Here is a 24253-nt window from a genome sequence, read left to right as displayed (position 1 = left end):
CAGTTACATTGACACCTTGAATATTTGTTGTCCTTTGGTTAGAATCTGAATCTGGATTTTGTGGTTCCTTGTTTTAGGTCGGATTCCGAACAAGATCACAAGCTGGTTGAAAGAATGCAGGTACGGCTGATTTGCACTTTGTTTTGTGTGTGAATGTTCAGTATGCTCTGCGCTTGTAGTACAAATGTTTTGCTGTCACTTTGTGGTGAGCTCTGTTAGAATCCAGATAATTGTTTGAATACTAGGGGGGGACAGTTACTGTCTCTTTTTATGTGTGAAAGTGTGATATTACCACTGATGAGTTATACATTAATGACAGCCGGGTGACGTGACTGATTTCTTGTTGATGGCTTATAAAGAGCTGCTGAATAGAAAAGGAGAGGTTTATCTGGACGTTATTTCTATGCCTTGCTTGTGCGTCAGGTTTCAGCTGATTTAGTGGCAGCTGTGTGTTCTGCTATAGCTGAGAGGAGATTTAGTGTTTGTTTCTGACTACACTGTGTGCATGTATAAAGCTCTCTCACTGTTCACCTAGTTACACTGCATAAAGCACTCTGCCTGTTTGCTTAGTTACATTGCAGGGCGGCCGTTCATGTTTGTGCTGGGCAGACCTGTGCGAGTTTGATTTTTACCTGTGCAATGTTCCGTCCTCCTCTGTGGATATCGGCTAAGCGTGAACGTTCCGTTTGCGTGTCACCCTGCTGTAGGCCTTCTGTTTAAGATGAAGGAAGTTAGCACTATAGAGGAGACTCTGGACGTCGTGCTTGAGGGTGTACGTGGAAGTGGGTTTTGATTGGTCTGAAGTGTGAAGAAGGGGACGTTGTGTAACGTCCCATCCGGCGGCAAGCTGGTCTTATCTGCCACGGCAGCTGTTTGCGCACTGCGTTTTCACACTGCGTTAGCACGCTGTGTTAGCACACTGCGTTCAGCCCTGACTGGTAGAATCTGAACAGTTCACAGTGAAAGTGGCTGTAGCACTCAGCACAGGTGTTCCGTGAGGGCGTAAATGCGTGTGTGCGTGTGCGAGTGTGCGTGCACATGCGAATGTGCATGTGAGAGTGTATGTTTGTGTGTGTGTATTTGTGTGTCAGGAGCAGGAGAGAGAAAAAGAGTAGGTGTGCATTAGATTAGAGGCAGTTAGACGGAGTAGGGGTGGTGGGTTGTGTTACAAGGTGTGGGTTGTGACCTCTCTTCTCTGGTCTGCAGGAGTCCGCTAGGGGCCTCTCTGGATGAGCAGAGCAGCACAGTGCCCAAGGGTGAGCTTCTCGTTGCAAACACACAGCCACATGACCTCACTCACACCAGGGAAATGTGAAGGATCATACTGCTTGTGTGTGTCTGTGTCTATGTGTGTGTATCTGTGTGTGTCTCTCTGTGTGTGTATCTGTGTGTGTCTCTCTGTGTCTGTGTGTGTGTGTCTGTGTCTATGTGTGTGTGTCTGTGTCTATGTGTGTGTGTCTGTGTCTATGTGTGTGTGTCTGTGTCTATGTGTGTATCTGTGTGTGTCTCTCTGTGTGTGTCTGTGTCTGTGTCTGTGTCTGTGTCTGTGTCTGTTTGTGTGTGTGTGTGTGTGTGTGTGTGTGTCTGTGTGTCTGTGTGTCTGTGCAGGGCTTGAAATGTGATTGCCCGTCTTCAGTTTTTGTGGTTGCCATATTTTAACACTATATATTTCCCCCCAGCACTGCTCCCTCACACTAGTAAATTGCTGACAAGAGAACAGCCACCTGCATTTATTTAATCTATGTTCAAGTTAATCTGTCATTTTTGGCAAGCTGGCTGGCTTGCTTGCCGCTAATGTTGAGCTGGCAAGGACTTTTTGTTTGCTTGATGAGAAGGCCAAGAACTGCGAGTTGGTCAGTGGAGTTGCGACTCATTGAAGAGCGCGCGTGAGTCAGGAGTGAGACACAGCACAGGGGGATGGTTAAGAGATGCTCCTTCAGTCACAGTGCTCACGCCTATTGATTTGCAGCAGTACTGTCAATTCCAAACCAGACGAAGCAGTAACAAAGTGGTTAAGAATTTTACACATGGGATCCGTAAGGTCTTATGAATGCCACAGTTTTATCGGGTAGAAGTAGCCTTCATGTTGTCATGTTTTACGGAAGAAAGGAGGAGGTTGGCTGTCCGATTTTCTGCAATGATGAGCGATAATATTGTAATGGCAGGCCACCACTGCAAGGGAGTGAGAGGGAGAATGATTTATCTGAGGCGAAATTTGGTTGCCTTGGGTAACTGGGCAACCGTTAATGTCTAGCCCTGGTGTGCATGTGTGTGTGTGTGCGCGTGTGTGCCTGACTCTGTGACTTTGACTGATGATGTCATTTTGCTGGGACTTGTGGCTCTCTCCTCAGAGAGAGTGGGGCTGAGAGTTAGGCTGTACGATGAGGCTGCGAGTTGTGTAGGAGTCTCTGGGTGTGTCTCTGTCGAATGATCCTGCTGCAAACACAATCCCTGCCTCACCACACCTTCAAGCCTGAACTTTGGAACTCTGAGTCGCGCACGCTCACCAGAGTCCTTCACTCTCTCTCTCTCTCCCTCTCTGTCTCTGTCTCTGTCTTTCTCTGCCTCTCTCTGTTTTTCCCGCATGCACACACACAAACACACTTACACAGGCACACAGGCACTGTCAAATACACATATACACACACACACACACACACACACACACACACACACACATATACACACGGTCACATGCAAACCTACAGATGCGTGCACACACACTGCTGACCTTCCTCCTGCCACACGGAGCCAAGCAAATCGCTGTGAGCCTTTGTGATTAGCCAGCACCAAGACGAAAGCAAGACTTTGTTATCATAGCGGGTTGTCTGTCCTAGTAAGCCGAAACTTCATGAGCTGTCCTTTCAACAATGGCTGTGCGGGTAAGACAAGGAAATGTCAGCAGAAATATTTGTTCATTAGAATTTATACTTGAGGATATTTGTCATAGCTTATTTTTTTTTTGTTGTAGGTTCTTGCACGTTTTGAGGTACTGAAGCTTATCGGAATTGTATTTGTCTTTTTGTGTGTGTGGTTACCACACACGTGGTACAAGTCTATGGATGCGTTGGACATTCTTTGGAACGTTTTTGCCTTGCGAATGTGCATTGTTAAAAAGTGTCTGAAGGGTCTGCTGTGTTTGACAGGGGTGGTAAAGAATGGGTGCAGCTTTGAAGACGACTTGTCCCTGGGAGCAGAAGGTAAGAACTGGCTCCTTCTTTTTAATGCAGCCTAGCAGCTTTAAAATGCACTGCTTCTCGCTGAAGGACTTGCTGTTTTTTTTTTTCTCTGTTCTAAGTGGACCACTGAACAGACCAAGCTGTCAAGTTCTATCAAGAAGCTACAGGCTGACACAGCACCTTGTTTTCACATGAAACTCGCGTCTCTGTAAAAATTCTCGTAATACCCTGACTAGTGCGTTTTACAAGTATTACGCGGCGCCCACGTGCTCAAACTCCATGGCTCAGAGGACAGTGTGGAGATAGCATATCTCTCATTTCACCTTCGTTCTCAGTTGTGTGTGTGTGTGTGTGTGTGTTGGGGGGGGGGGGGGGGGGGGGTGCAGAGTGGTGTGGGAACAGAAATGAGAAAAGGTCAGAGTTTCTAGATGGTCTTGTTTTCTCAGGAACAAGTTCTGTAGGGGACACAACTCATCGCTGCAGTCCAGCAGCTCCACGGTAACGGCCTGTCTGTCTGCTGCTAAGCGGTGTAGGATCATAGCACATGCTGCCGCTATGCTAACAGATAGTATTTTACTCAGTTTTCTCCGGTATAGATCCGCATTGTGGTGTAGTAGTAAGGAGCAGGGCTCATAACCGAAAGGTCACTGGCTTGATTCCCTGCTGGGGCACTGCTGCTTTATGGTTTGGCTAGATACTTATCCCACAACTGCTTCAGTAAATATGCAGCTGTAGAAATGGATCAAAAAAGTGTAAGTCACCCTGCATAAAAGTGTCTGCTAAATGACTGCTAAGTGTTTAAAGCCTGCTAAGTGTTTAAAGCCTCTGATTTTACAATAATGTACATGACTTCATTCAGTATTTGCCAGATGTCTTCCTGTAATCCTTTTCTTTATTGTAAAAGGTTATTTTGTGGAAACAGGCTGGCTTCCCAGTGTCACTTCTTGCGTGTTGGGTTGGGATGTTGTCACGGCTTGTGGCCTGTGGCTTGCGGCTCCGTGGGAGTGTGTGACGTCAGCAGGAATGTGTCTGGGCCAGCTCCGCTCCTGCGTCGCTGTGATGCGATCGCGGGCCGTGCCCTCGTCTCTAATCCTGCGAGGATGTGTTGCAGCAAGCGCAGGCAAGCACACGCTGCCCGGCGCTAATCTCACAGCCCGGGAATGTGGGAGAGAGCCGCTCCGCTGCCGCGGCAGCAGCGGCGCCGAAAATCGCGGCTAATTCACTGGAAAAGCGAGTCGGTTAACAAGCCCTCTCAGGCGGGAGAACCAGTCGGGCTGACTGAGCCGGGTTCTGCCGTCTCTGCCCTGCTCCTAGCAGCTCTCAGCGGCCTGGTGAATGTCCCCGGCTGACAGTTTGAATTCTTGGAAAAGCGCAGCCTAGAAGTTGTCAGCAGAGCGAAACCTGGCTTTTCTTTTTATGTGTAACACAGCGCTGGCAGGTGGAGGCCTCAGGGCTGAAATCGCCCATAAAACATAATCCCGCCGTGAAGTGGAGAGGTTAGAGGACTCTGCAGCTGTGCTGGGCTGTGGAGTCGCTCCTTTGAGTCGTGCCGTGCGCGAATACCGCATTCCCTGCTGTTTGTTGACATTAATAGCATTGGTAAAATGTAGTACTCTGAGGAGGCTTTAACATTTTTTTTTCTTGATTATTGAACTTCACATCAGGACGTAGCAGTGTCCTGTCATGAGGAGTAGTTTTTCTTCAGTGGCAGTTCCTGGAAGATTCTGCTCCTAGAGCGAATCACGGTAAATCGGCAGTTCTCAGAATGTCCTCTTTTGCCGATGTTCTGAAAAATTTCTCCTAAAAATAAAATAGAATAGAAACCTTCTCTGATGGATGTGGTCAGGCAGGTAATGCAGTGATTTTTCCTCTGTGGTCACAGATGCCACGTGTGTCTGATTGTAACAGAAGCCTGTGATGTCAGGAAAATGTTGAGTTTAAGCATGAAATGTGAGCTGAGGAAAAGCAAACAGCACTTCTCTCATTTCAGACGGGCAGTAAAAAGTGGGCCAGCCTCTCTCACTTGGAAGGGTATTGCCACACACTGTTGGCTCATGCTTGATCTCTAAGCCACTGAGATTTCCTGTAATTGTTGGAGCCATGAGTGGAATGCATTCATTTGCAACAGTAAAAAAAAAAAGTTCTGGCAGCCAGTAGCAGCAAAGTGGCGAACAGCACGGTGAGAGGAAGAGCTCCGGCTAAACGCTCAAAGGCAACATGTTGAGCATGCTTTCCATGAACAAGCTGCCAGGTGGGCATGACTGGCTATCGGTTGGTTTGTAAAAACAACCACAAATAAAACAACCAAAACAAAAATAAAAATAAAGTTTAACTGGTTTTGGTTCATTTTAACAACTTGCTGCCGAGTATTTAGAAAAAGAAACCGTGTTTAATGCTAACTAGACCAAACATCGTCGTCTTGCGTTAGTACGTGGAACGTTTGAGGAGAATGTGGCCCTATTAAGAACTGTCCTGTTCTGTGTACTTCCTGCAGCCAATCATCTTCAGTCCAGCAGCGCTGACAAGGAGCAGTCATGGTGAGTCATGATCCCGATGGCCACGCCCCCTTGTCCCCCCCCGCACTGTGTCCGGTGACCTGCGGTGACCCTGCTGACCACCTCCCTCTCTCCCTTGCAGCTGCGGAATGCTGGCCAAAGACAAGAGGAGCCAGTTCCACCAGAGAGGCCTGAGCATGAACTCCACGGGCTCGGGGAAGAGCAGCACTGTGTCCAGGTGAGGGAGGCCGGGGAGAGGAGCACTCTGGGTAACGGGTTTCTGTGCGCCTGGAACGCATCACCCCGGACGTCCCTCTTAGCGGAGCGTCGGTAAATCTCTCCGTCCCCCTCGGCTGAGCGCTCTCTCTCCTCCTCCCCGTTAGCGTCTCAGAGCTGCTGGACCTTTACGTGGAGGACCCCGAGGAAATCCTCTACAACCTGGGCTTCGGCACGGAGGAGCCCCACATCGCCTCCAAAATCCCCCCCCGCTTCTTCAGCTCGTCCTCCTCCGCGAAAGGCATCGACATCAAGGTTTACCTGCAAGCACAGCTGCAGCGGATGGAGCTGGAGAGCCCAAACTACGCCCTGACAAGTACGCTGCACCGAGCGTCGACGGTGTCACTGTGCCGCTCCACATCCTGTCCCTGCAGCGGCGTGATGCTGACGGCCCTGTCCAAACACACACACACACGCGCGCCCACACACACGCGCACACGCACACGCACAGCAGGGCTCGTAGCCGAAAGGTTGCTGGTTTGAATACCCACTGAGGTGCTGCTGCTGTACCCCTGGGCAAGGTACTTAACCCAGAATTGCCTCAGTAAATATCCAGCTGTATAAATGTAGAACTGAAGAATATAATGTGTGCACAAACACAAGCACATACACTCACATTCAGAAAAATGTGAGGGGAGGGTGTTAGACATTAGCACAGAAGATATGTTGTCAACCTGTTGGTACAGCAGCACTGTTGCATTGTGGGAGATGTGCAGGGTCTGTGCTCCTCCTCACTGGTGAATTTATCCATCTGTACAGCGGGCACACAGAGATCTAGAGGCGAGGGCCGGACATGAGCGAGGATAATTCCCACGAGAAGGGGGGGGGAAGAGTCCCACAAGGGGCCCTTTGTTCTCCCCTGTCAAACAAACTTATGGCTGGCGACAGTGGATCAGACCCAATTTCGCAGCCCTCTCACAGTGGTCCCGGAGAGTCTGCCAGTGGACTGCTGGGCCTCTTTATTACCCCAGATTTGCATAACCGACGTGAGGCTGCCAGGCAGGGAGAGATCAGACTGCCCCACATCCCAGCAGGGAGGTATGGTGGGCAGGATTGCGCAACCAGAGCTCAAGAAGCTTCTAGATTTCTAGAAGCCTGTTTTCTAGCCCCTTGGACTCGCATCCCTCTGTGTGAGCACCGTTCGGGGCTCTGAGCTCTTTCTGCCGCCTCAGGTATGCAGGTCTGCTCAGTTTCAAGCCTGAGTGCTTTACATCTGTGGCCAGATGAGCGTCCTCCCAGAGCTGAAACAGATGTTCTCTGCGCCCCCCCGTTTGACCGGGGTGGCCCTGATAGACGTCTCTCAGGCACAAACCCCAGAAACGCGTGCGGGGTCATCAGACCCGCATTGAAAACAGAAATAACGCTGGGGAGCATCTCAACCACAGTACAGCTGCCGGAGCCCACCCAGAGCGGCAGTAAACAGCTATCCCACAATGCCGTGCTGACTTCGGTCACAGGAGTGCCGTTTCTGTCTTATTTGCGGGCACCTAGAGAGCCCAATCTGCAGGAATGCGTGTCACTGTCATAGAGCAGGCCCAAGAGGCTGACAGGTCTGTCACCGTGACAACATATCGATCAAGTTTAGCTTGAATAAAACAAGCTGTGTGTGTCAAGTCCAAGTTGATTTATTTTTAAAGATGAGGGCAGTAAATTTCAGTTCTCCTTTTGCTTTGTGGTCTGGTTTATTGTGCCTCTGTGAGGCTCCGTCACTTTTGATAAGAAAAATGCTGTAAGGAAGAGATAGCATTGTGACACAGACTTTAGATATCGAAACAACCTACTGCATTAAATATGCCAGAAGGTTCACATGAATTAAAACGGCTTTATTTCATAATGGCATCTCTGATTCATATCTTTTCAAAGTTGAGCTTGCTGCTAGTTTAATTCTGCTAGTGATTCATATACACTGTTTTCATTTGTGGCTACGTCACAGTGGATCCTTGTATAAGAAAGGTGATCACCAATAATTCAGTATGACCATTGTGTCTCTAAGCAGTTGATCTTTATTGAACGGAGCTTGATGTATTATCCTACAGAGTGGCCCTAGTATATGTGAGGTAATAAGGCATATTTGTGATGTCACAGATGTTTTCAGTGACGCTGTGGTTTACAGGAAGGTCCTCTCTGCTCTTCCCCCTCAGGCCGTTTCCGGCAGATGGAGGTTTTGGCCACAGTGACCAACGCCTTCTCCTCACTCTACTCCCAAGTGTCTGGCCTGCCGGTGCAGAGGATCGGGAGCTGTGACACAGAGTCCGCCACAGTGACCCCCCTCAAGACGAACAATTCTGTCCTGAACGCCGCGAAGATGCTGAAGAAGACCATCACTAAGCTCAACCTGCACTCCCCTGGGGCGGAAAACCAGAGCCCCGCCCCAGCGGGCTCCGACTCGGATAAGGGAGGCAGTTCGAGCCCACTCGTGGAGGACTCGGAGTTAGAGAAGCAGCAGAGAGGAGGGTCCAGGAAGAAGGACTCGCCCTCCCTGGCCACGGTGGCCGAGGAGTCCCACGCCGGCCTTCCGGACCCTTCCGTCAGTGGGGACCCGGCTCCGCCCGGAGAGCCGGTTGCCGCGGAGAGCAGCCCTGAGCCGGGCACGGAGCCCGACCCCGCCCTGGACAGAGACATGAGCGTCTCCAGTGAGGCCGACCTGGAGAGGACCGAGGAGAGGGAGTGTGCCGTCACCTCCACCCCAGACAAAGAGCCCTCTGCCCAGCTGGCCAACCCCCGCATCGCCCACCTCCTCACTCAAACCCGGGACTCGTTTGAGATGGAAGAGGTACTGTGCTAGATCGGCCTGCTGCAGGCCCCCTGGGCCAGTTTGGGGGTTAGCCAAGCATCATGTTGTAGCTCTGTGTTGAAATGCTTACATGCCTTGCTTTCACTGAAGGGAAATGCTGCCTCTCTCTTTATCAAAGTATTTTTTTTCTCAGAAAAACATGTTCAGTTCAAAGAGAGTCATTTAAATCTAGAAGCATCCAGGAACATGAGGCACCATTTCACTAAGTGATTTACTCCTTCCTGGTAAACTTATCCACAGTATGTCTCTTACATTAGACAATAGGCAATGCTTCACCTTCTCATAACTGAGAAAATCCTGAGAAATGCAGACTCAGAGAGAAAATCTGGCCTCTTTTTAAGGTGCAGAGTAACGAAGGTGAGGCTCCTGGTGGTGTCTGTGACCCCGCAAGAGCTGGTGAGTTTTTCAAGGGGGAGCACTGTGTCCCTAACTTAGTCTTTCCAAATCAGTTTCACTTTTTGCTGTGATTTTTTTTCTTTCGTACATTTTGTTGGTTGAAATGACGAAGGTAGATACATTTGCTCGGTTATGCTCAGTTAGGCATTGCAGTTTATTTGATGGAAACTTTGCCAGTTCTGCTAAATCACAGTGGAGCTGCATGACAGTGCTTCAATTTTGTTTTTCTTACAAAACTATGGCAGTGATAATGATAATGACATTATATTCCAGACTGCCATAATCCATTGCTGTCATAGTCCTATGAAATAGTTGTGCCGTATGGTCTCGGTTAGTATGGTTAACAAAGCCGAAAAGCTGAATCATTGTGTTAGGTCACACACAGAGTCTGTGAGAATACATCAGCACCTGACAATCTACTGAAGATCCCGGCAGGAGCTCACATCCAAAATTGTGAATAAAAAATTGGCTTGATAACTTCTCATGCAAGTGCTGCAATACTAACATACCTTTGGTGTGGTGTCTGGATGATGAAATTGTCGAGGCAAGTGGAGATTGGTCTGAAGGGACCGCTCGTGTGTGACAAGTGAGGCAAGTCTGCCCTCTTCTGGTGAAAGCGACCACCTCTTAAGTTCTGAAATGGAATGCAACTTCAGCATTACGCGCTGTGTTATATCACGGATTCGGATATACCGCGGGTAGGATGTTTACTGTGTACCTCAGTACGAACGATTTATTTAAGTGTAGAGGGCACAATTTGCAATCTGCTGTGCATGTCCATATTATGTTGTTGGGCGTTTTGGAGCTTCGTCAAGAGTTTCCTTAGACAGTTCTATTATACTGTGCTACTGTCCAAAGAAGCCCTTTTGCACTTTAACCGTTTTTAGTTGATGCAACAGGAATGCGCGTCCAAAAAACACGCACACGAACGATACGCAAGAATCGAGCTTACCGGCAATTAAAATTGCTGGATCACTAAGCGCGACCTTCACTTAGCATCTGCAGCTCAAGTGGCAGCTGCGTGCAGTCCACTGGGCGGAAATGTTGGAGCAAATAACCTGATGGCTTGGGTTGAAGCCGAGAGTGCGTCTGAGCAGTTTCCAAGGTGGGGAAATCGCGTTTTGTGGGAAGAGTTCGCACACTAACGCCACTTGGATGATATCCAAAACTGAACGAAATGCGAAAAAGCATTAGCTAATGAAGCGATCGCATGGTTAGAACAGGCTGACTGAACTCCTTCACCCGTTGCACCTGACCAATAATAAGAGTTACGTACGACAGAACGCAGTCATTAGTTTGATCAAACCAAGTCATCCGTTTCGAGAAGGAAATTTAAAATGCAAGTAAATAACAGAAATGTGTGTCAGCCGAGTACAATTCAAATCTGTCTCAGTCACTGTTCTATACTGTGCGCCGCACTAGCCTGTGTGAACTATTCTACGAATTCAGTGAGGTAAATGTTAGTTTCACTATAACGTCGGCGTTAAAGATGTTTCCCGGACACCAGCGTTACATCGGTGTTGCGCTGCAAATGTAGCCTACTTGGTCTGTACTTTATTTGCACTTTTGACATTGATTTACAGGTGCGATTCAGTCTTTCTACTTTAAATGTGCTTGGTGAATTTCAGCCGTCCGTCTCCGACACCCTGCTCCATAGCGTCGCTTGTGCGGTATTGTAAACATGCGCGGGGTGTAGCCGCACGGCCGAAGGGTGTGTCCGCGCAGCTCCGTAATGAGGGTGTGTCGGTGCTGACGGAGCCCGTCGGCAGGCGTCCCTCCTCTGAATCGCGATCTCCCTGTCTGATGTTACCTGCAGAGCAGCTGCTGAGGACGGCGAGCCAGCACTCCGACAGCAGCGGCTTCGCGGAGGACCCCTCCACAGACGGCTCCGCTAATTACCTGAAGGTAAAACCTGCTTTGTGGTGTCTGTGGAAAGCACCGGGGCTGGAGCTGTCAGTCAAATCCCCCTGCGGAAAGGTAGCACCAGTGTATCAGAGTCTTTATTCTGTCACTGAAAAGGACCTGTTGCGTTTGGGTCCAGCAGAGGCGGTTTGACTGCTGGTTAATTTAATTTGATGAGGGCTGAGGGTAAATCATCTGTTAAAAAAGGGAAGCAGTGTGGTGTAGTGGTAAGGAGCAGGGCTCATAACCAAAAGGTTGCCGGTTCAATTCCCCATTGGGGCGCTGCTGTTGTACCCTTGGGCAAGGTACTTAACCTAAAATTGCCTCAGTAAATATCCAGCTGTATGAATGGATGAAATTGTTAGACACACTAGATGAGAGCATCTGTGAAATGATAATTATGTAATGTAATGTATGTAATGTAATATGTTAGCTTGTATGTGAGTATATTGTCTCTGAGTCAGAGTCTCTTTGTGAGTTTGCAGGTCAGTAGAAAGAGAGGAGGATTATCACAGTATCAGTCTGTTCAGGGTGTATTTGAATGCATGGCCATAGATAAGGCTGGTTGGATAATTCGGTGTTCTCCTGCTCCATGGCCTCGCAGGTGCAGGAGAGCTCAGACAGCTGTGACAGTGAGACCACAGTGACGTCCACTGCTGGGGACGTCAGCACCCCTCTGGTCCTGGACCACCCCGCGTTTGGGAGGCTGCAGGGGGACGAGGCTGCTCTGATGCCCACCGTCCTGACCAACACCGAGGCCCACAGAGATGGTCAGAGGGAGCCGGAGGGCATGGCACAGGTCCCCGAAGGTACCCCCCACCAGAACCCCAAAGCTGGAGCTGCTGAGATGGAAAGTGAGCTTGTGTCAACCACAGAACCCTCCTCTACAGCAGAGTCCAGCTCTCCTAATGAGCCTGATTCTACAGCGGAGTCCAGCTCTCCCACAGAACCCGCCTCTACAGCAGAGTCCAGCTCTCCCACAGAACCCACCTCTACAGCAGAGTCCAGCTCTCCTAATGAGCCTGATTCTACAGCAGAGTTCAGCTCTCCCTCTGAGCCTGGTTCTACAGTAGATTCCAGCTCTCTGACAGAGCCTGCTCTTACAGCAGAATCCAACTCCTCCAGAGAGCCCGGTCCTACAGCGGACTCCCATTTTGCCATGGAGCCTGGTTCTGCAGTGGAGTCCAGCTCTCCAACAGAACCCGCCTCTACAGTGGAGTCCAGTTCTCACCCTGAGCATTGTTCTACAGCAGAATCAAGTTCTCCAACAGAATCTGCTTCTACCTTGGAGCCCAGCTCTCCCTCGCAGCCCGGTCCTACAGCAGAGTCCGGCTCTCCCTCGGAGCCGGGTGCTGAGGCTGGGTGTGACGTGACGGACATCGCGGGCGGCTCAGAGCGCGTGCACGAGGCCCTGCTGCGCGCTCAGCGGAAGAGCCCGTCCTCCGAGGAGCAGGAGGAGGTGCTGTGGGTGCAGGCACGGGACCTGCGGAGAGGCGGGGGGTTCTTCCCCCTGCGGAGATCCCGCTCGCTCCCCTCCTCCCTCCTCAGCCCTGCCCGTGTCGTCTCCTCCGTCCGCATCCAGGTGCGCCCCGGGAAGGCCAAACGCTGCACCCCAACGTCCGTCTCCTACCGCTACACCCCCGAGGAAGAGGAGGAGGAGGAGGAGGAGGCGAGGGTCATCGAGGAGGAGCCGGAGGAAGAGGAGCCGTCCTGCTCATCCACCCTCTTCATCACCTCCCGCCAGCAGGACATTCCCCGTGAGAAGGAGGAGGCCCCCAGGAGGGTGCCCCCCTACCCCCTGCCGCCCCACCTGAGCGACTCCACCTGCTCGCTGCACAGCACCCCCCCAGGGTGGGTGGAGCCGCCCCCGAGCGAGATGTCCCGGCCCTGGAGCTCCTGCAGCATGCCCAACCTACGGCTCCAAGGCGCACCCCACAGTGCCCCCTACACTGTGCCCCACAGCGCCCCCCACAGCGCCCCCTACAGCGCCCCCTACAGTGCCTCCCTATCCAGCCCCCACTGCGCTCAGCACCGGAGCGGCAGTCTTTATGGAAACCCTTACAGCGCCCCCTACAGCCTGGGTTACGGCAGCACCCGCTCCGCCCCCTACAGCGCTGACGCCCCTCACAGCTTCCAGTACAGAGACCCATACAGCGATCCGTATTCCAGGCCCGCGTACCCCCCATGCCCGTACCCCCCGGCCCCCCTGCCGCCCCCCGTCCGGCCCCCCTCCACCACGGAGATGCAGCTGAAACGCGTTCTGCATGACATCAGGGGGACGGTGCAGAGCCTGACGCAGGTGAGCTCACCTGTCCTCTCTGTGGGACACATGGACGCTTTGCATAGCCTCTCTCTAGATAACCCCAACAGCCATGCAAATGCACACTAATTTAACGTTAGAGATAGAGGTGCACGGAGATCCGGCGCTGACAGTATTCATCACTCAGGATGCATGGGCCAGGTCAGCAGGTTGCTGATACTGCTATCTCTTCACCTGCAACACACAGCACCTGTGGAGCACGCATCATGCCTGTTAGAATAGCACCTTCAGGGACGTGGATTCCCATAGTGCAGCGCAGGGTCCAGCTCACTGGCAGCTGCTCTCTGGGCTTCTATGGTTCTTTAGACTAAACCCACAGTGCACCATCATAGACTAAACCCACAGTGCACCATCATAGACTAAGCTTACTGTACACCATCGTAAACTAAACTCACAGTGATCCACCATAAACTAAACCCACAGTGCACCATCATAGTCTAAGCTTACTGTACACCATCGTAAACTAAACTCACAGTGATCCACCATAAACTAAACCCACAGTGCACCATCATAGACTAAACTCAAAATGCACCATCAAAAACCGAACTCACAGTACACCATCATAGACTAAGCATAGTGTGCACCATCACAGACCAAACTCACAGGGCACCATCATAAAATAAACTTATTCTGCACTGTCATAAAGAACTTACTGTTTGTAGAGCCTCATGATTTTAATTAATTATGGTTAGAATTACTGACTGAAATCCTGGAAGCACAAGAGTGATTGTTCCAAGAGGCTGAAGTTTGCTATCCTTTAATTTTCCCATCAGTCCTAGTAATCTCCCTGACCTTCAGGCTGGGTTTGGTAGCGTGTTAGTGAGTCATGTATATATCAGCGTAATCAGATTGCAGTCATTATGATGGCCACATGCTATGCCTGACGTTCCTAATTGTTCTGGCTCAGTTAGGATAACATGCAGTTATGAGCCCTTACAATGACATGGTTCTGCCAGCCAAACAGTGGTTCTGGGATATTAAGCTTTACAGCTTTCACCTACCACAACTTGGCACTGTTCGGTTGTAGATGTGTCTGTTAACAGATAGCATTCATCGTCCGACAGGTACCAGCAAGCAGAGTTTCATGGACTGAGCGCTAATTTTGCTTTGCCTTTTTCTTGGAGTGCACCTGAATATACAGCCTTACAGCTTTATGCCGAAAAAGAATTTAACCGGGATCTAAATCGCTCCAAAACCTGAAAATGTTGTTGATTTTCAAAGTAAAACACAACTGTTGTTAACTCTGTAGTGCAGTTTGTCTTTGGAAAAGGAAGTTAAATCAGAACTTTTTAAAAAATTTAACAATTTAACAATCACATTATATCAATATCTGAAAAGTAATTTCAGATATCAAACATAGTGTACAGTAATAGCTTTCCTTTTCTCGTTTGGCTCTTTGTCTCTGCTGTTTCTGTATCTCGCTGTGCCTGTGTGATGTGTAACATGCTGCTCTCGTCACTGAGAGATGCAGACATGTCTACTGTAGCCACTGCTGCCTGGTCCCCTCACCAGCCTGCAGTGGTCAGGTCACCCCATGGCTGAGAGTGCGTATTAATCCTGCTGTCTCCCCCCACAGTGCTCGTCTCTGCAGGGGGACCTGTGTGCCCCCATGCTGACCCCACGGAGGTCTGCTCTTCCCCTCTACGAGGTGTGTTTGGACCCAGTGCAGTTAGCTGAAAATGAAGCCGTAGCCTGACTCTCTGACAGCACCCTGATTCCACGGGCCGTGCTGAAAGAGATCGCACACACATGCATGCAGAGTGGGTCTTACAGTGAGCGCGGGGGATGAGCTGTCCGTGGCTCTGTGTGTGACGGTGTTCCTCCTCTTCCTCGCTCCAGAACACCTTCCAGGAGCTGCAGATGATGAGGAAGAGTCTGAACGTCTTCAGGACGCAGATGATGGACCTGGAGCTGGCCCTGATGAGGCAGCAGGACCGGGTCTATCAGGACCTCACCCTGGAGGAGAGGTGGGTCCTGTCTCCTGATTCTCTCTCCCCCAGCCTCTCTATGTACTGTGACTGAGGGCTGAACACACATGCAGTGTTACATCTGGGTTCTTTCTCTTTGGTTTAACTCCTGTCGCATTTTGGTGGTCCACTTTCGTGCAACTTTTCGTGCTGTTTTATTAGATGCACTGTGTAGGTCGCTCTGGATAAGAACAGCTGGTCAATGACAGTAATGTAATGTAATGTAATGTGACCGTGCGTTCCCTCAGACATGCAGTGCATTACCGTGCGCGTTTGTGTGTGTGTGTGTGTGTGTGTGTGTGTGTGTGTGTGTGTGTGTGTGTGTGTGTGTGTGTACGCGTGCGTGCGCGTGTGCGCGTGTCTGCGTGTGTAACTCTGTGGCTTTGACCGGTGTCCTGATTGTGCGTCTGCGTCTGTGTATCAGGCAAGACGCTGAGCAGCTGCAGCAGCTGCGCAGTCAGGTGAGGCAGGAGCTGCAGGAGCTGGAGCTGCAGCTGGAGGACCGTCTGCTCTTCCTGGACGAGCAGCTGCGCAGCTCCTCCCAGGCCAGCCTCTATCGCCACCTCATGGTCAGTCTCCGCAACAGCAGCGCTTTTTACGTTTTTAAATCCGTGTCACTTTGGTTCCTTGGGCTGAAAGGCTAACATACATTTTCATATTTAACAGTGGTGATGTTTAATCACTGCAGTTTTCTGCATGACACAATGTGTTGAAAAATTGTAGAGTGTTGACTACATGGTTACCGGAAATGGATACATCTTAGTTTACATCACAGCAATGCCAGGAGTTGATTTACACTCTTTATGCTCTTGTGGAGGAATGTTTATACATTAAATATTTTCAGTATTAGCATTCATTGTTTTCACATAGTAATAACATATACAGTAGTTTGGTAAAGTAGGTTGTTATAATGTCCATGCGTGATTTGGAGGGGTTTGACATTTCGGTTGGTTGAAAACTCGATTGAGTCATTCAGTTCAGTTCGTTCTGTCATTTAGTCAGAAGCCTGGGTAAACGGTGCCTCTCGCAGTCTGTGTGGTGAGTGTTTGGCTCTTCGTAACCCCCAGTCACTGTTGCAGGGCATCCGCAGAGGCCACAGCATGGACAGCCTGTACGGCGGCTCTCCTGTGAACATAGTGGAGCCGGTGAGTGTCTCCTGCCCTGTCCTCCTGTGACAGATCCCTCTCCCCCCCGTGACAGATCCCTCTCCCCCCCCGTGACAGATCTCTCTCCCCCCTGTGACAGATCTCTCTCCTCCCCGTGACAGATCTCTCTCCTCCCCGTGACAGATCTCTCTCCCCCCTGTGACAGATCCCTCTCCTCCCCGTGACAGATCCCTCTCCCCCCCGTGACAGAACTCTCTCCCCCCTGTGACAGATCTCTCTCCTCCCCGTGACAGATCTCTCTCCTCCCCGTGACAGATCTCTCTCCCCCCTGTGACAGATCCCTCTCCTCCCCGTGACAGATCTCTCTCCTCCCCGTGACAGATCTCTCTTCTCCTGTGACAGATCCCTCTCCCCCCCTGTGACAGATCCCTCTCCCCCCTGTAACAGATCCCTCTCCCCCCTGTAACAGATCCCTCTCCCCCCTGTAACAGATCCCTCTCCCCCCTGTAACAGATCCCTCTCCCCCCTGTGACAGATCCCTCTCCTCCCTGTGACAGATCCCTCTCCCCCCCTGTGACAGATCCCTCTCCTCCCCGTGACAGATCTCTCTCCTCCCCGTGACAGATCTCTCTTCTCCTGTGACAGATCCCTCTCCCCCCCTGTGACAGATCCCTCTCCCCCCTGTAACAGATCCCTCTCCCCCCTGTGACAGATCCCTCTCCCCCCTGTGACAGATCCCTCTCCCCCCTGTGACAGATCCCTCTCCCCCCTGTGACAGATCCCTCTCCCCCCTGTGACAGATCTCTCTCCCCCCGTGACAGATCTCTCTCCCCCCGTGACAGATCTCTCTCCCTCTGTGACAGATCTCTCTTCTCCTGTAACAGATCTCTCTCTCAGGGTTTTAATGGTGTTTTGCTCACACTCACTGGCCTGGGAGTGCTGTTAGCCTGGTCTGACACTGTTGCTCATTCACCTTGAATGGATACACTTCTGTTCTATTGTGCTGGAAGATGCTCTGGATACCAGCAACTGCTTAATGCGATGTGATGTGATGTGATGTGATACGAAGTGATGTGATGTGATGTGATGTGATGTGATGTGATGTGATGTGATGTGATGTGATGGGATGGGATGTGATGTGATGTGATGTGATGTGATGTGATGTGATGTGTCATCAGGTGTCGGAGCTCCTGAGGGAGCAGCTCAGCCTCCAGGCAGAGCTGGGGTATGAGGCCAGAGGAAACAGCGCCCCCTGCCTGGGGTCTGCCTCCTCGTCCGGGACCACCAGCCCCGTGAGGCCCAGCCGAAACGCAGGCCTGGCACTTGAGCGCACCTCCCAGCAGAGGGTAGGCGTGTACCGGACCTCCGTCTGCCTCACCCCGACCCCACCACCTCGGGCTCCGGCAGAGAGACCTGACCCACCACCGACAGGAGGGCCAGCAGGGGGGAACCGCACCCTGCAGGAGGGAGCAGGAGGAGGAGGAAGAGGAAGAGGAGGAGCCGAGAGCCCGGGCCTGCAGGAGGAAGCCAGAGGAGGAGCCCAGAGCCTCCACCCACAGGAGGAGAGAGAGAGGCAGCCGGCAGACAACCTTTACCTTCAACAGCTTATCAAGGAGGTGAGGGGCTATCTGAGGAGGAAGGCCATTGTTTTCTCTGCTGATAACGTATCACTTTTACACAATGTTTCAGTGCTACTGCTCACAGACACTTTCTGTATGACCATTATCAAATTAAATACCCTCATTGCAGAAGGATTCTCCGCAGTTTTTCCCTGCCTTAATTACATTTCATATGAAGTACAGAAGGCTGTTCTGTTGCAGAAGGCTGTTTTGTTGCCAAGAACCTTTTATTGTGTCCCTGGCAGGTTCTTGTTCTTCATTAGGATGATTGATGTGATTACTGCGTGGCTATTGACAGAACTCCTGGTGAAACTGCTTTCATCAGGCCGGTTTAAGAGCTTGGCTACAAGTGTCCGCACACCTCTGAAACGCAGAGAGGAAACTGTGAAACTCCTGGCTCTGCAGGCCTTTAGCAGCGGCTGTCTCCCGGCTTTATGGAGTGATGTCATGGTTTGGAGGGGCCTCGGGTCGGGTTTGGTACGGGATGTTCCGTTAGGGTGCAGTGTGCGCTCACCGCCGGGTGTCTCACGGTACAGGCGGTTCCTGCCACCGTTCCATTCTCTCGGAGCGCGAACCGGGTCTGGGCCCGTAACAGGCCATTGTGTCCCCCCAACCCCCCCGCTGACCTGCGCCTCTCTGCCTCTCTCTCAGATCAAAGAGAGCATCGCTGAGGAGATCCGCCAGGAGATAGTCAACGAGCTCTTGGTTGCCGCGTCGCCACGGAAATCGCCCACGGTAACCAGAGGGACCACCTCCTGAGCATGGTAACGAAATGTTCCACTGACACCAGAGACATGTCACACTGAGAAATAATTGCATGTATGTTGGGGGGGCATTCCTCCCGTTCCCATGGTGGCCACGTTCAGTCTGAGAGTTCAGCATGTCCCGTCTGTATAAGACAGCAGGGAAATGTGGGAACAGAAGGATTACAATAAGAAAATAGAGGTTCACAGTCCTTGGCCAAAAAAAAAAAAAACACTTTTAAAAGCACACCTTTTCTTTTGATCTTTTGTGAAAGCTCAGGGGAGCAGTTGGGAGAAATTGCGAACAACTTCAGTGCCGATTCTGCTGAGAAACTGAGTCTCATTCAGAAACTAAGTGCTTTTGTCAACGAGATGAAACGTTCTTCTTTCTCGTGGCAGTAGGTCCATGTGCCCAAATAAAAACAAGGATATATAACAAGAAAAGCAATAGGTACTCCCTCAGGGATTCTGTGATCCCTGCTGCTCACATTCACACCCCTGACTTTGCCTCATTATTCCTGACGGCCCATAGGCCTGGGAACACCTGTAGTCCCACTTGGAAGCGTGTAGCAGATTGAAAGCCAGCTCTAAGACCTGCAGGTATCCAGCCCTGAGGAAATGGAGTTTCTCAGCCCTCTTCTGTGTCAGCAGTAATGTTGAAGTCATCATTTTCCTTTTGTTCCAGCACAAACTTGAACTCTGTGATTCTGAGACTCTGTGACTCTGAGATTGTGCTGTTTTTTTTTTCCTTTTCTTTTCATAGCGGATGAAGAGGACTCTGAACCACTCTGAACACTGGCAAAGTCTTGCACTGAGAAGAGCCCACTCCCTATGTAGTGTGTGTGCAGGGATGCCTTATGTTAGCAGTCCCAGGATGTAGCACACTACCCACCTACGGAGTTTCATGCTGCTTAAACCACACTGCTCCCAGCCCTCCGGTTTCAACACTGACTGTGAGATTAACGTGCTCTTCAGCTCAGAGAGTTAGGCCTCTGAAGACCGTGACTGTTGCGGTTGTCTACGGTGTGTGTCTGTGGTGTGTGTCCACAGGTTGGCTGTTAGTAAGTGATGTGGGTTTGAGAGTGTGTCTGCGAGGTCGAAGGTCACCTCGAGTGGGAAGGCTGGGCCTGGTAGATGGGGAAGGCATGGAGGTTGTGTGTGTGCCGAAACTGTGCCCTCTGCCAACCCCAGCCTCTGTGAGGAACTAGCTGTGCAATACATTTCACCCTTAACTTGAAATGGCTGTTAACTACTGTTTTCAGGTGTGTCACTTTAAAAGACACGTTTGTTTTTTCATAGTGTGTCTTTTTGGTCAGAAACTGTAGCACTTATGAAAAATGCAGTCTGAAAAAGTCACATTCCTACATGTATTTTCCAGGCACTAATGTTACTAAAATGTGAGTGTGTGTGTGTGTGTGTGGGTGGGTGTGTGTTTTAGGAGAGTTGAATGTAATCTCGAGAGCTGATCGGGTTGAGCTGTCCTGGTGTCTTACCCTTTACATGTGATGCATTGTGTTTCTTTATAGTAGATACTTTGTGTTGTACGTGTTCATTTGAAATGCATGTATTTCAAATGTTAGCACCACAAAGGACTCATAAACACATTTAGGGTTAATGTTCGAGTTGCCCTGCTGTTCACAAACCTAAACAGAAACATAGGGATTTTTCCTTAAAGATGGTAATTTTAACTACTTTGAAATGATTTGTAATACTAATTTGTTTTAACTTCTGTCCACATCTGAAAATGGATAGCGTTGGAAAGGGATTGTTTACCTTGGTCACCTGGGATGCATGAGGGAATATCTCTAACGTAAAAGATTAATAAAGATTTATTTATTTTTAATACACTAACGACGTGTTTGTGTGTTTGGAATATGCAGAGGACAAGATACAGATCAGCACATTATAGTGTCAGCAGAACTGTGATAACTTAGAAGATCTTAAATTCTGTTTTTCTCACTTGAAACCACTGGTAATGATCACATGTTTCTCAGTCATGCATGTTGCACCTTGTCAATGACACGAGCTATGCTTTATGAAATGTCCAGCACAGAAAAATACGACCACTCACGTTTAATGCAACAGGTATATCATACATCCTATGCAGCAATTCACTCCTATGGAAACGGGCACAATCTGGGTGTGAAAAGGGGATTGTGGGTAAAGTTTTGCGGTAGGCTTTTGCACACCAATGGGATGCTTGTGTTCTGGTGACTCTGGGGTAGTTCATGTACACTGCAGAGAAAGGAGGGTGTGTGTGTGTGTGTGTGTGTGTGTGTGTGTGTTGGGGGGGGGGGGGGGGATCGAAAGAATTGAGACGAAAGTTCATAAGGGAGGTCTCACTGCTGCAGGCCAGGTAATGCTGTCTTCTTTAAGGTCTCACATACAGAAAGACAGTCCTGAAGGGGAATCCATGTCTGTCGCTGTGGGACTCTAGAACATCATGCAAATGAAAGCAAAATTTAGTTAGTACAAAGTTCCTTTGTGCACATGAAGAATAGGATGAATAATATCTGAAGCTATCGGCTATGTTTACCACTGCTGCCAGTCAATTGTTGCTTCAAGATGGTTTAAACCAAGTGGACAAAAGGTGAGGGTTTGGCAGGAGTAACAAGTCGGCAAGTTTTGGTAACTGATCAAGCAGTTCACCCCTGATGTGCTGACCCCTGATTGTGTGCCCCAGTGCTGACAGTTTCAGGTATTATGACATCCTCAACTGCAGCCCAAATAAGGAGCCCATTTTTCTTTGATACGCTGTGGCCCCTCCCTACAGCAAGGATCTGTGGTACTCTCCATATTTGGACAACTTTTGTATCCATGTCAGTTCTCACCATGGCATTTGGCGTTGCCCAGGTGTGTTTGGGATATGAGATGATGTCATTCCCTGTACAATGGTACCATTGATAGCAGAGAGGCCCAAGAATGAGCTTTCCGAGCTCTGGGCTAGTGATGATTAGCAGAACTGTTTGCAAAGTATTCTTTTTCACTTGAGTAGCTATAACTTTCAGTCCAGAGATTAGCATTTATACTTTATGTTGACTATTTGTGAACATTAGTGAACAAGCATGGCTTGATAAGTTACACAGGTAATGTCTATTTAGCATTGGCTACTCTACACAGCTCCTGATCCAGGTGCTTGTACTACCTCATGCTACTGCAACTTAGTTAGCTGGTCTTCCTGCCCCTAATCACTTTATTAGGTAAATTGCATTACTAGACTATTTAGCTAACTAACTAGCTTGTGGTATTCATCAGACTAAATGGTTTAAGGTCAGCTAGCTTCTTATGTGGGTCTGGATCATCATGTGTTTGTTTAGAATTTAAGAAAACAGGGTGAAACTAGGACAAGCAAAGTTTCCAAATGCATTTTATTTATCTACGGGTTCTGCTTGTCTAAGGGTTATATCCACAGCCAGTGTATGACTAAGTACAAATGTCTCTAAAAAGTGTGAGGCAAATAATTCACATTTGTATATGATGAATATTCATCCATATTTTTCAAATGACCATAAGGTTAAATCGAAGAAACTGAAAAGTCTGAAATGTGTTTCTCTGTTTGGTTCCCTCAGCTCCGTTTTATCCTTTAACATTTCTTTGACTTTGTGCCTTGCAGCTCCAAGGGTTAGTTGATTAATCCCGTCACCATCTGTCGGTAGACGTGGAAATACAGACTACGCAACAGAGCATGATGAACTAGATGAAGAAAACCAGAGTAGCTTGGTAAATTTAGGACTGCTAGCCAGCAGGCTAATGAATACTCAGCTACAGAGACACATGTTCCAATGTACAGAGGCTAGTTTAAAGCTACCGAGCAAGAGTAGCAAACTAAGCACACAATTGGGCTGTCCTACGGAAAAATACCATTCCGTGTTGCTTTGGCCAAGTGAATTTTGATATAGTGTGTATGGATCATTTTGTGGCACCATGTGAACACACTGATTTAAGGTCATGTTGTTTTCGTAGCTGGTAGACACAACTTTCGCTTTAGTACGAGGGAGGTATATTTGTCTTAATGAGAAACGTTTATTGTTTTTATCTGAGCATTTTTGCCACTTGGTGTACTCTAAATGCTGTAAATCTGACTGGGACATTATGGGCTTATTGTTGTCCCTCATGTGATATGTATTTAAACTATAGAGGAATATTAACCTAATGTGCTGCTCCCAGTACAAGCATCTGCCAAATGCATACATAACAATAACAAAATAATATATGCTGATGGTGCCATATGCTGTATGTATTTTGTCATGCGGTCTGGTATTTTGAAATGGTTTGATCTTGTTAATGTATTTGGAGTATCAGATCATTAAAAAGCCACAGGTTGCGTCAGTTTGATTGCTTAAATGGGGCCATTACAAAACTGTCTGTTGGGGTCCCAGCGTGAGGTCATTAACTGTGTGACGTGCCAGGAAAATCAGCAGTGGGTAAAGCAGGGGGGACATGTTTGTGGCAGATGATTTTGGGAACAAAGAAGTTTTGATCCATGTTCATTACATTATTGCGTTAAATTATTGCCATTGAACAGACGCTCTCATCCAGAGCGATTTACAAAGTGCATCTAATAATCATCTCGTGGAGTGGAAGCTAATAAGCATATCATATGAAGATACAAAATGTGACTGTTGTGCTGTATCCATGCATTGGCTGAGAACATTGCTCTTCTCTGCCTGTGTTGAAGCAGATGCATCCAAAACAAACTTATGTCTCATTTTGTCTGCACCAAAAATGTTTTATTTATTATTACATTCAAATTCAGTAATTTATTTATATAATAATTATTCAAGACTCATTTTGAATCCATGGTGGATTTTAAGAATAATGTACATGCAGTAAATTACGTTGTGAGTTTTTCCTCTCCACTACAAACAACAGGATATTTTTGCATAAAGTCTTCAGTCTAAATGCACTTCAGCCAGTGAAAGCTGGTGGAAAGTGTGTTCCTGAATGTTTCACTGTTTCTCATTTCCTCTTCCTTGATAAGTAATTACATTACAAGCTTTCACAAGGTTAAGGCAGCAGCTCTCCTTTCTGAATTGAATTGAGTCCTGAGCATTTAAGATAACTTTCCTTCAGTTTCTTTTCATCATTAAGGTGGATGGTAAGTTTGTTGATGTCCAGTTAACGACCATAATTAGATATGCCATCCTAACAATAAAACTGAGGATAGCAGCTAAAATATAGAATTAATTTCTGTCATCTCAGAAATTTTACATTCATCAATAGCTCAGTAAATGATGTCCCTGTATGATTAAGTATGTTACAAATTATAAAGTCAGTTCTCTTCCATCAAGGTGCACGCACCTCTGAAAGGGAAGCCTACAGCGGCCAGTGGAGGGCAGGAAAAAAAGCCGCGGCTTCCTGAACTGGGCTCATTAATAATTAAGAGAACATCAGCCGGTCCCGAAGGGGGGTTATGTTGCACTTTTCAGCGGGTTGCTAAAATCAGACGCCGAGGA

The 24253-nt window shown here is 48.9% G+C and overlaps 1 protein-coding gene across 1 annotated transcript in view; it reads left to right on the top strand.

The window, feature by feature from the left end:
* LOC118785405 (protein ITPRID2-like) overlaps positions 1–20610 on the top strand; it is a 30662-nt gene extending 10052 nt beyond the window's left edge. Inside the window, exons 3-19 of the mRNA XM_036540019.1 lie at positions 78–120; positions 1207–1256; positions 3147–3200; positions 5674–5716; positions 5817–5912; positions 6058–6266; positions 8092–8723; positions 9086–9140; positions 10957–11045; positions 11647–13341; positions 14939–15010; positions 15202–15329; positions 15754–15898; positions 16409–16474; positions 17614–18051; positions 18706–18818; positions 19561–20610. Coding sequence (XP_036395912.1) covers positions 78–120; positions 1207–1256; positions 3147–3200; positions 5674–5716; positions 5817–5912; positions 6058–6266; positions 8092–8723; positions 9086–9140; positions 10957–11045; positions 11647–13341; positions 14939–15010; positions 15202–15329; positions 15754–15898; positions 16409–16474; positions 17614–18051; positions 18706–18813 — 3923 coding nt within the window. The 3' untranslated portion in view covers positions 18814–18818; positions 19561–20610. The remainder of the gene's footprint in view (positions 1–77; positions 121–1206; positions 1257–3146; positions 3201–5673; positions 5717–5816; positions 5913–6057; positions 6267–8091; positions 8724–9085; positions 9141–10956; positions 11046–11646; positions 13342–14938; positions 15011–15201; positions 15330–15753; positions 15899–16408; positions 16475–17613; positions 18052–18705; positions 18819–19560) is intronic.
* The last annotated feature ends 3643 nt before the right edge of the window (positions 20611–24253 follow it).

Source organism: Megalops cyprinoides, chromosome 11, assembly GCF_013368585.1.
Source record: "Megalops cyprinoides isolate fMegCyp1 chromosome 11, fMegCyp1.pri, whole genome shotgun sequence".
NCBI lineage: Eukaryota > Metazoa > Chordata > Actinopteri > Elopiformes > Megalopidae > Megalops > Megalops cyprinoides.
This window is presented reverse-complemented; position numbering and strand designations above follow the sequence as displayed.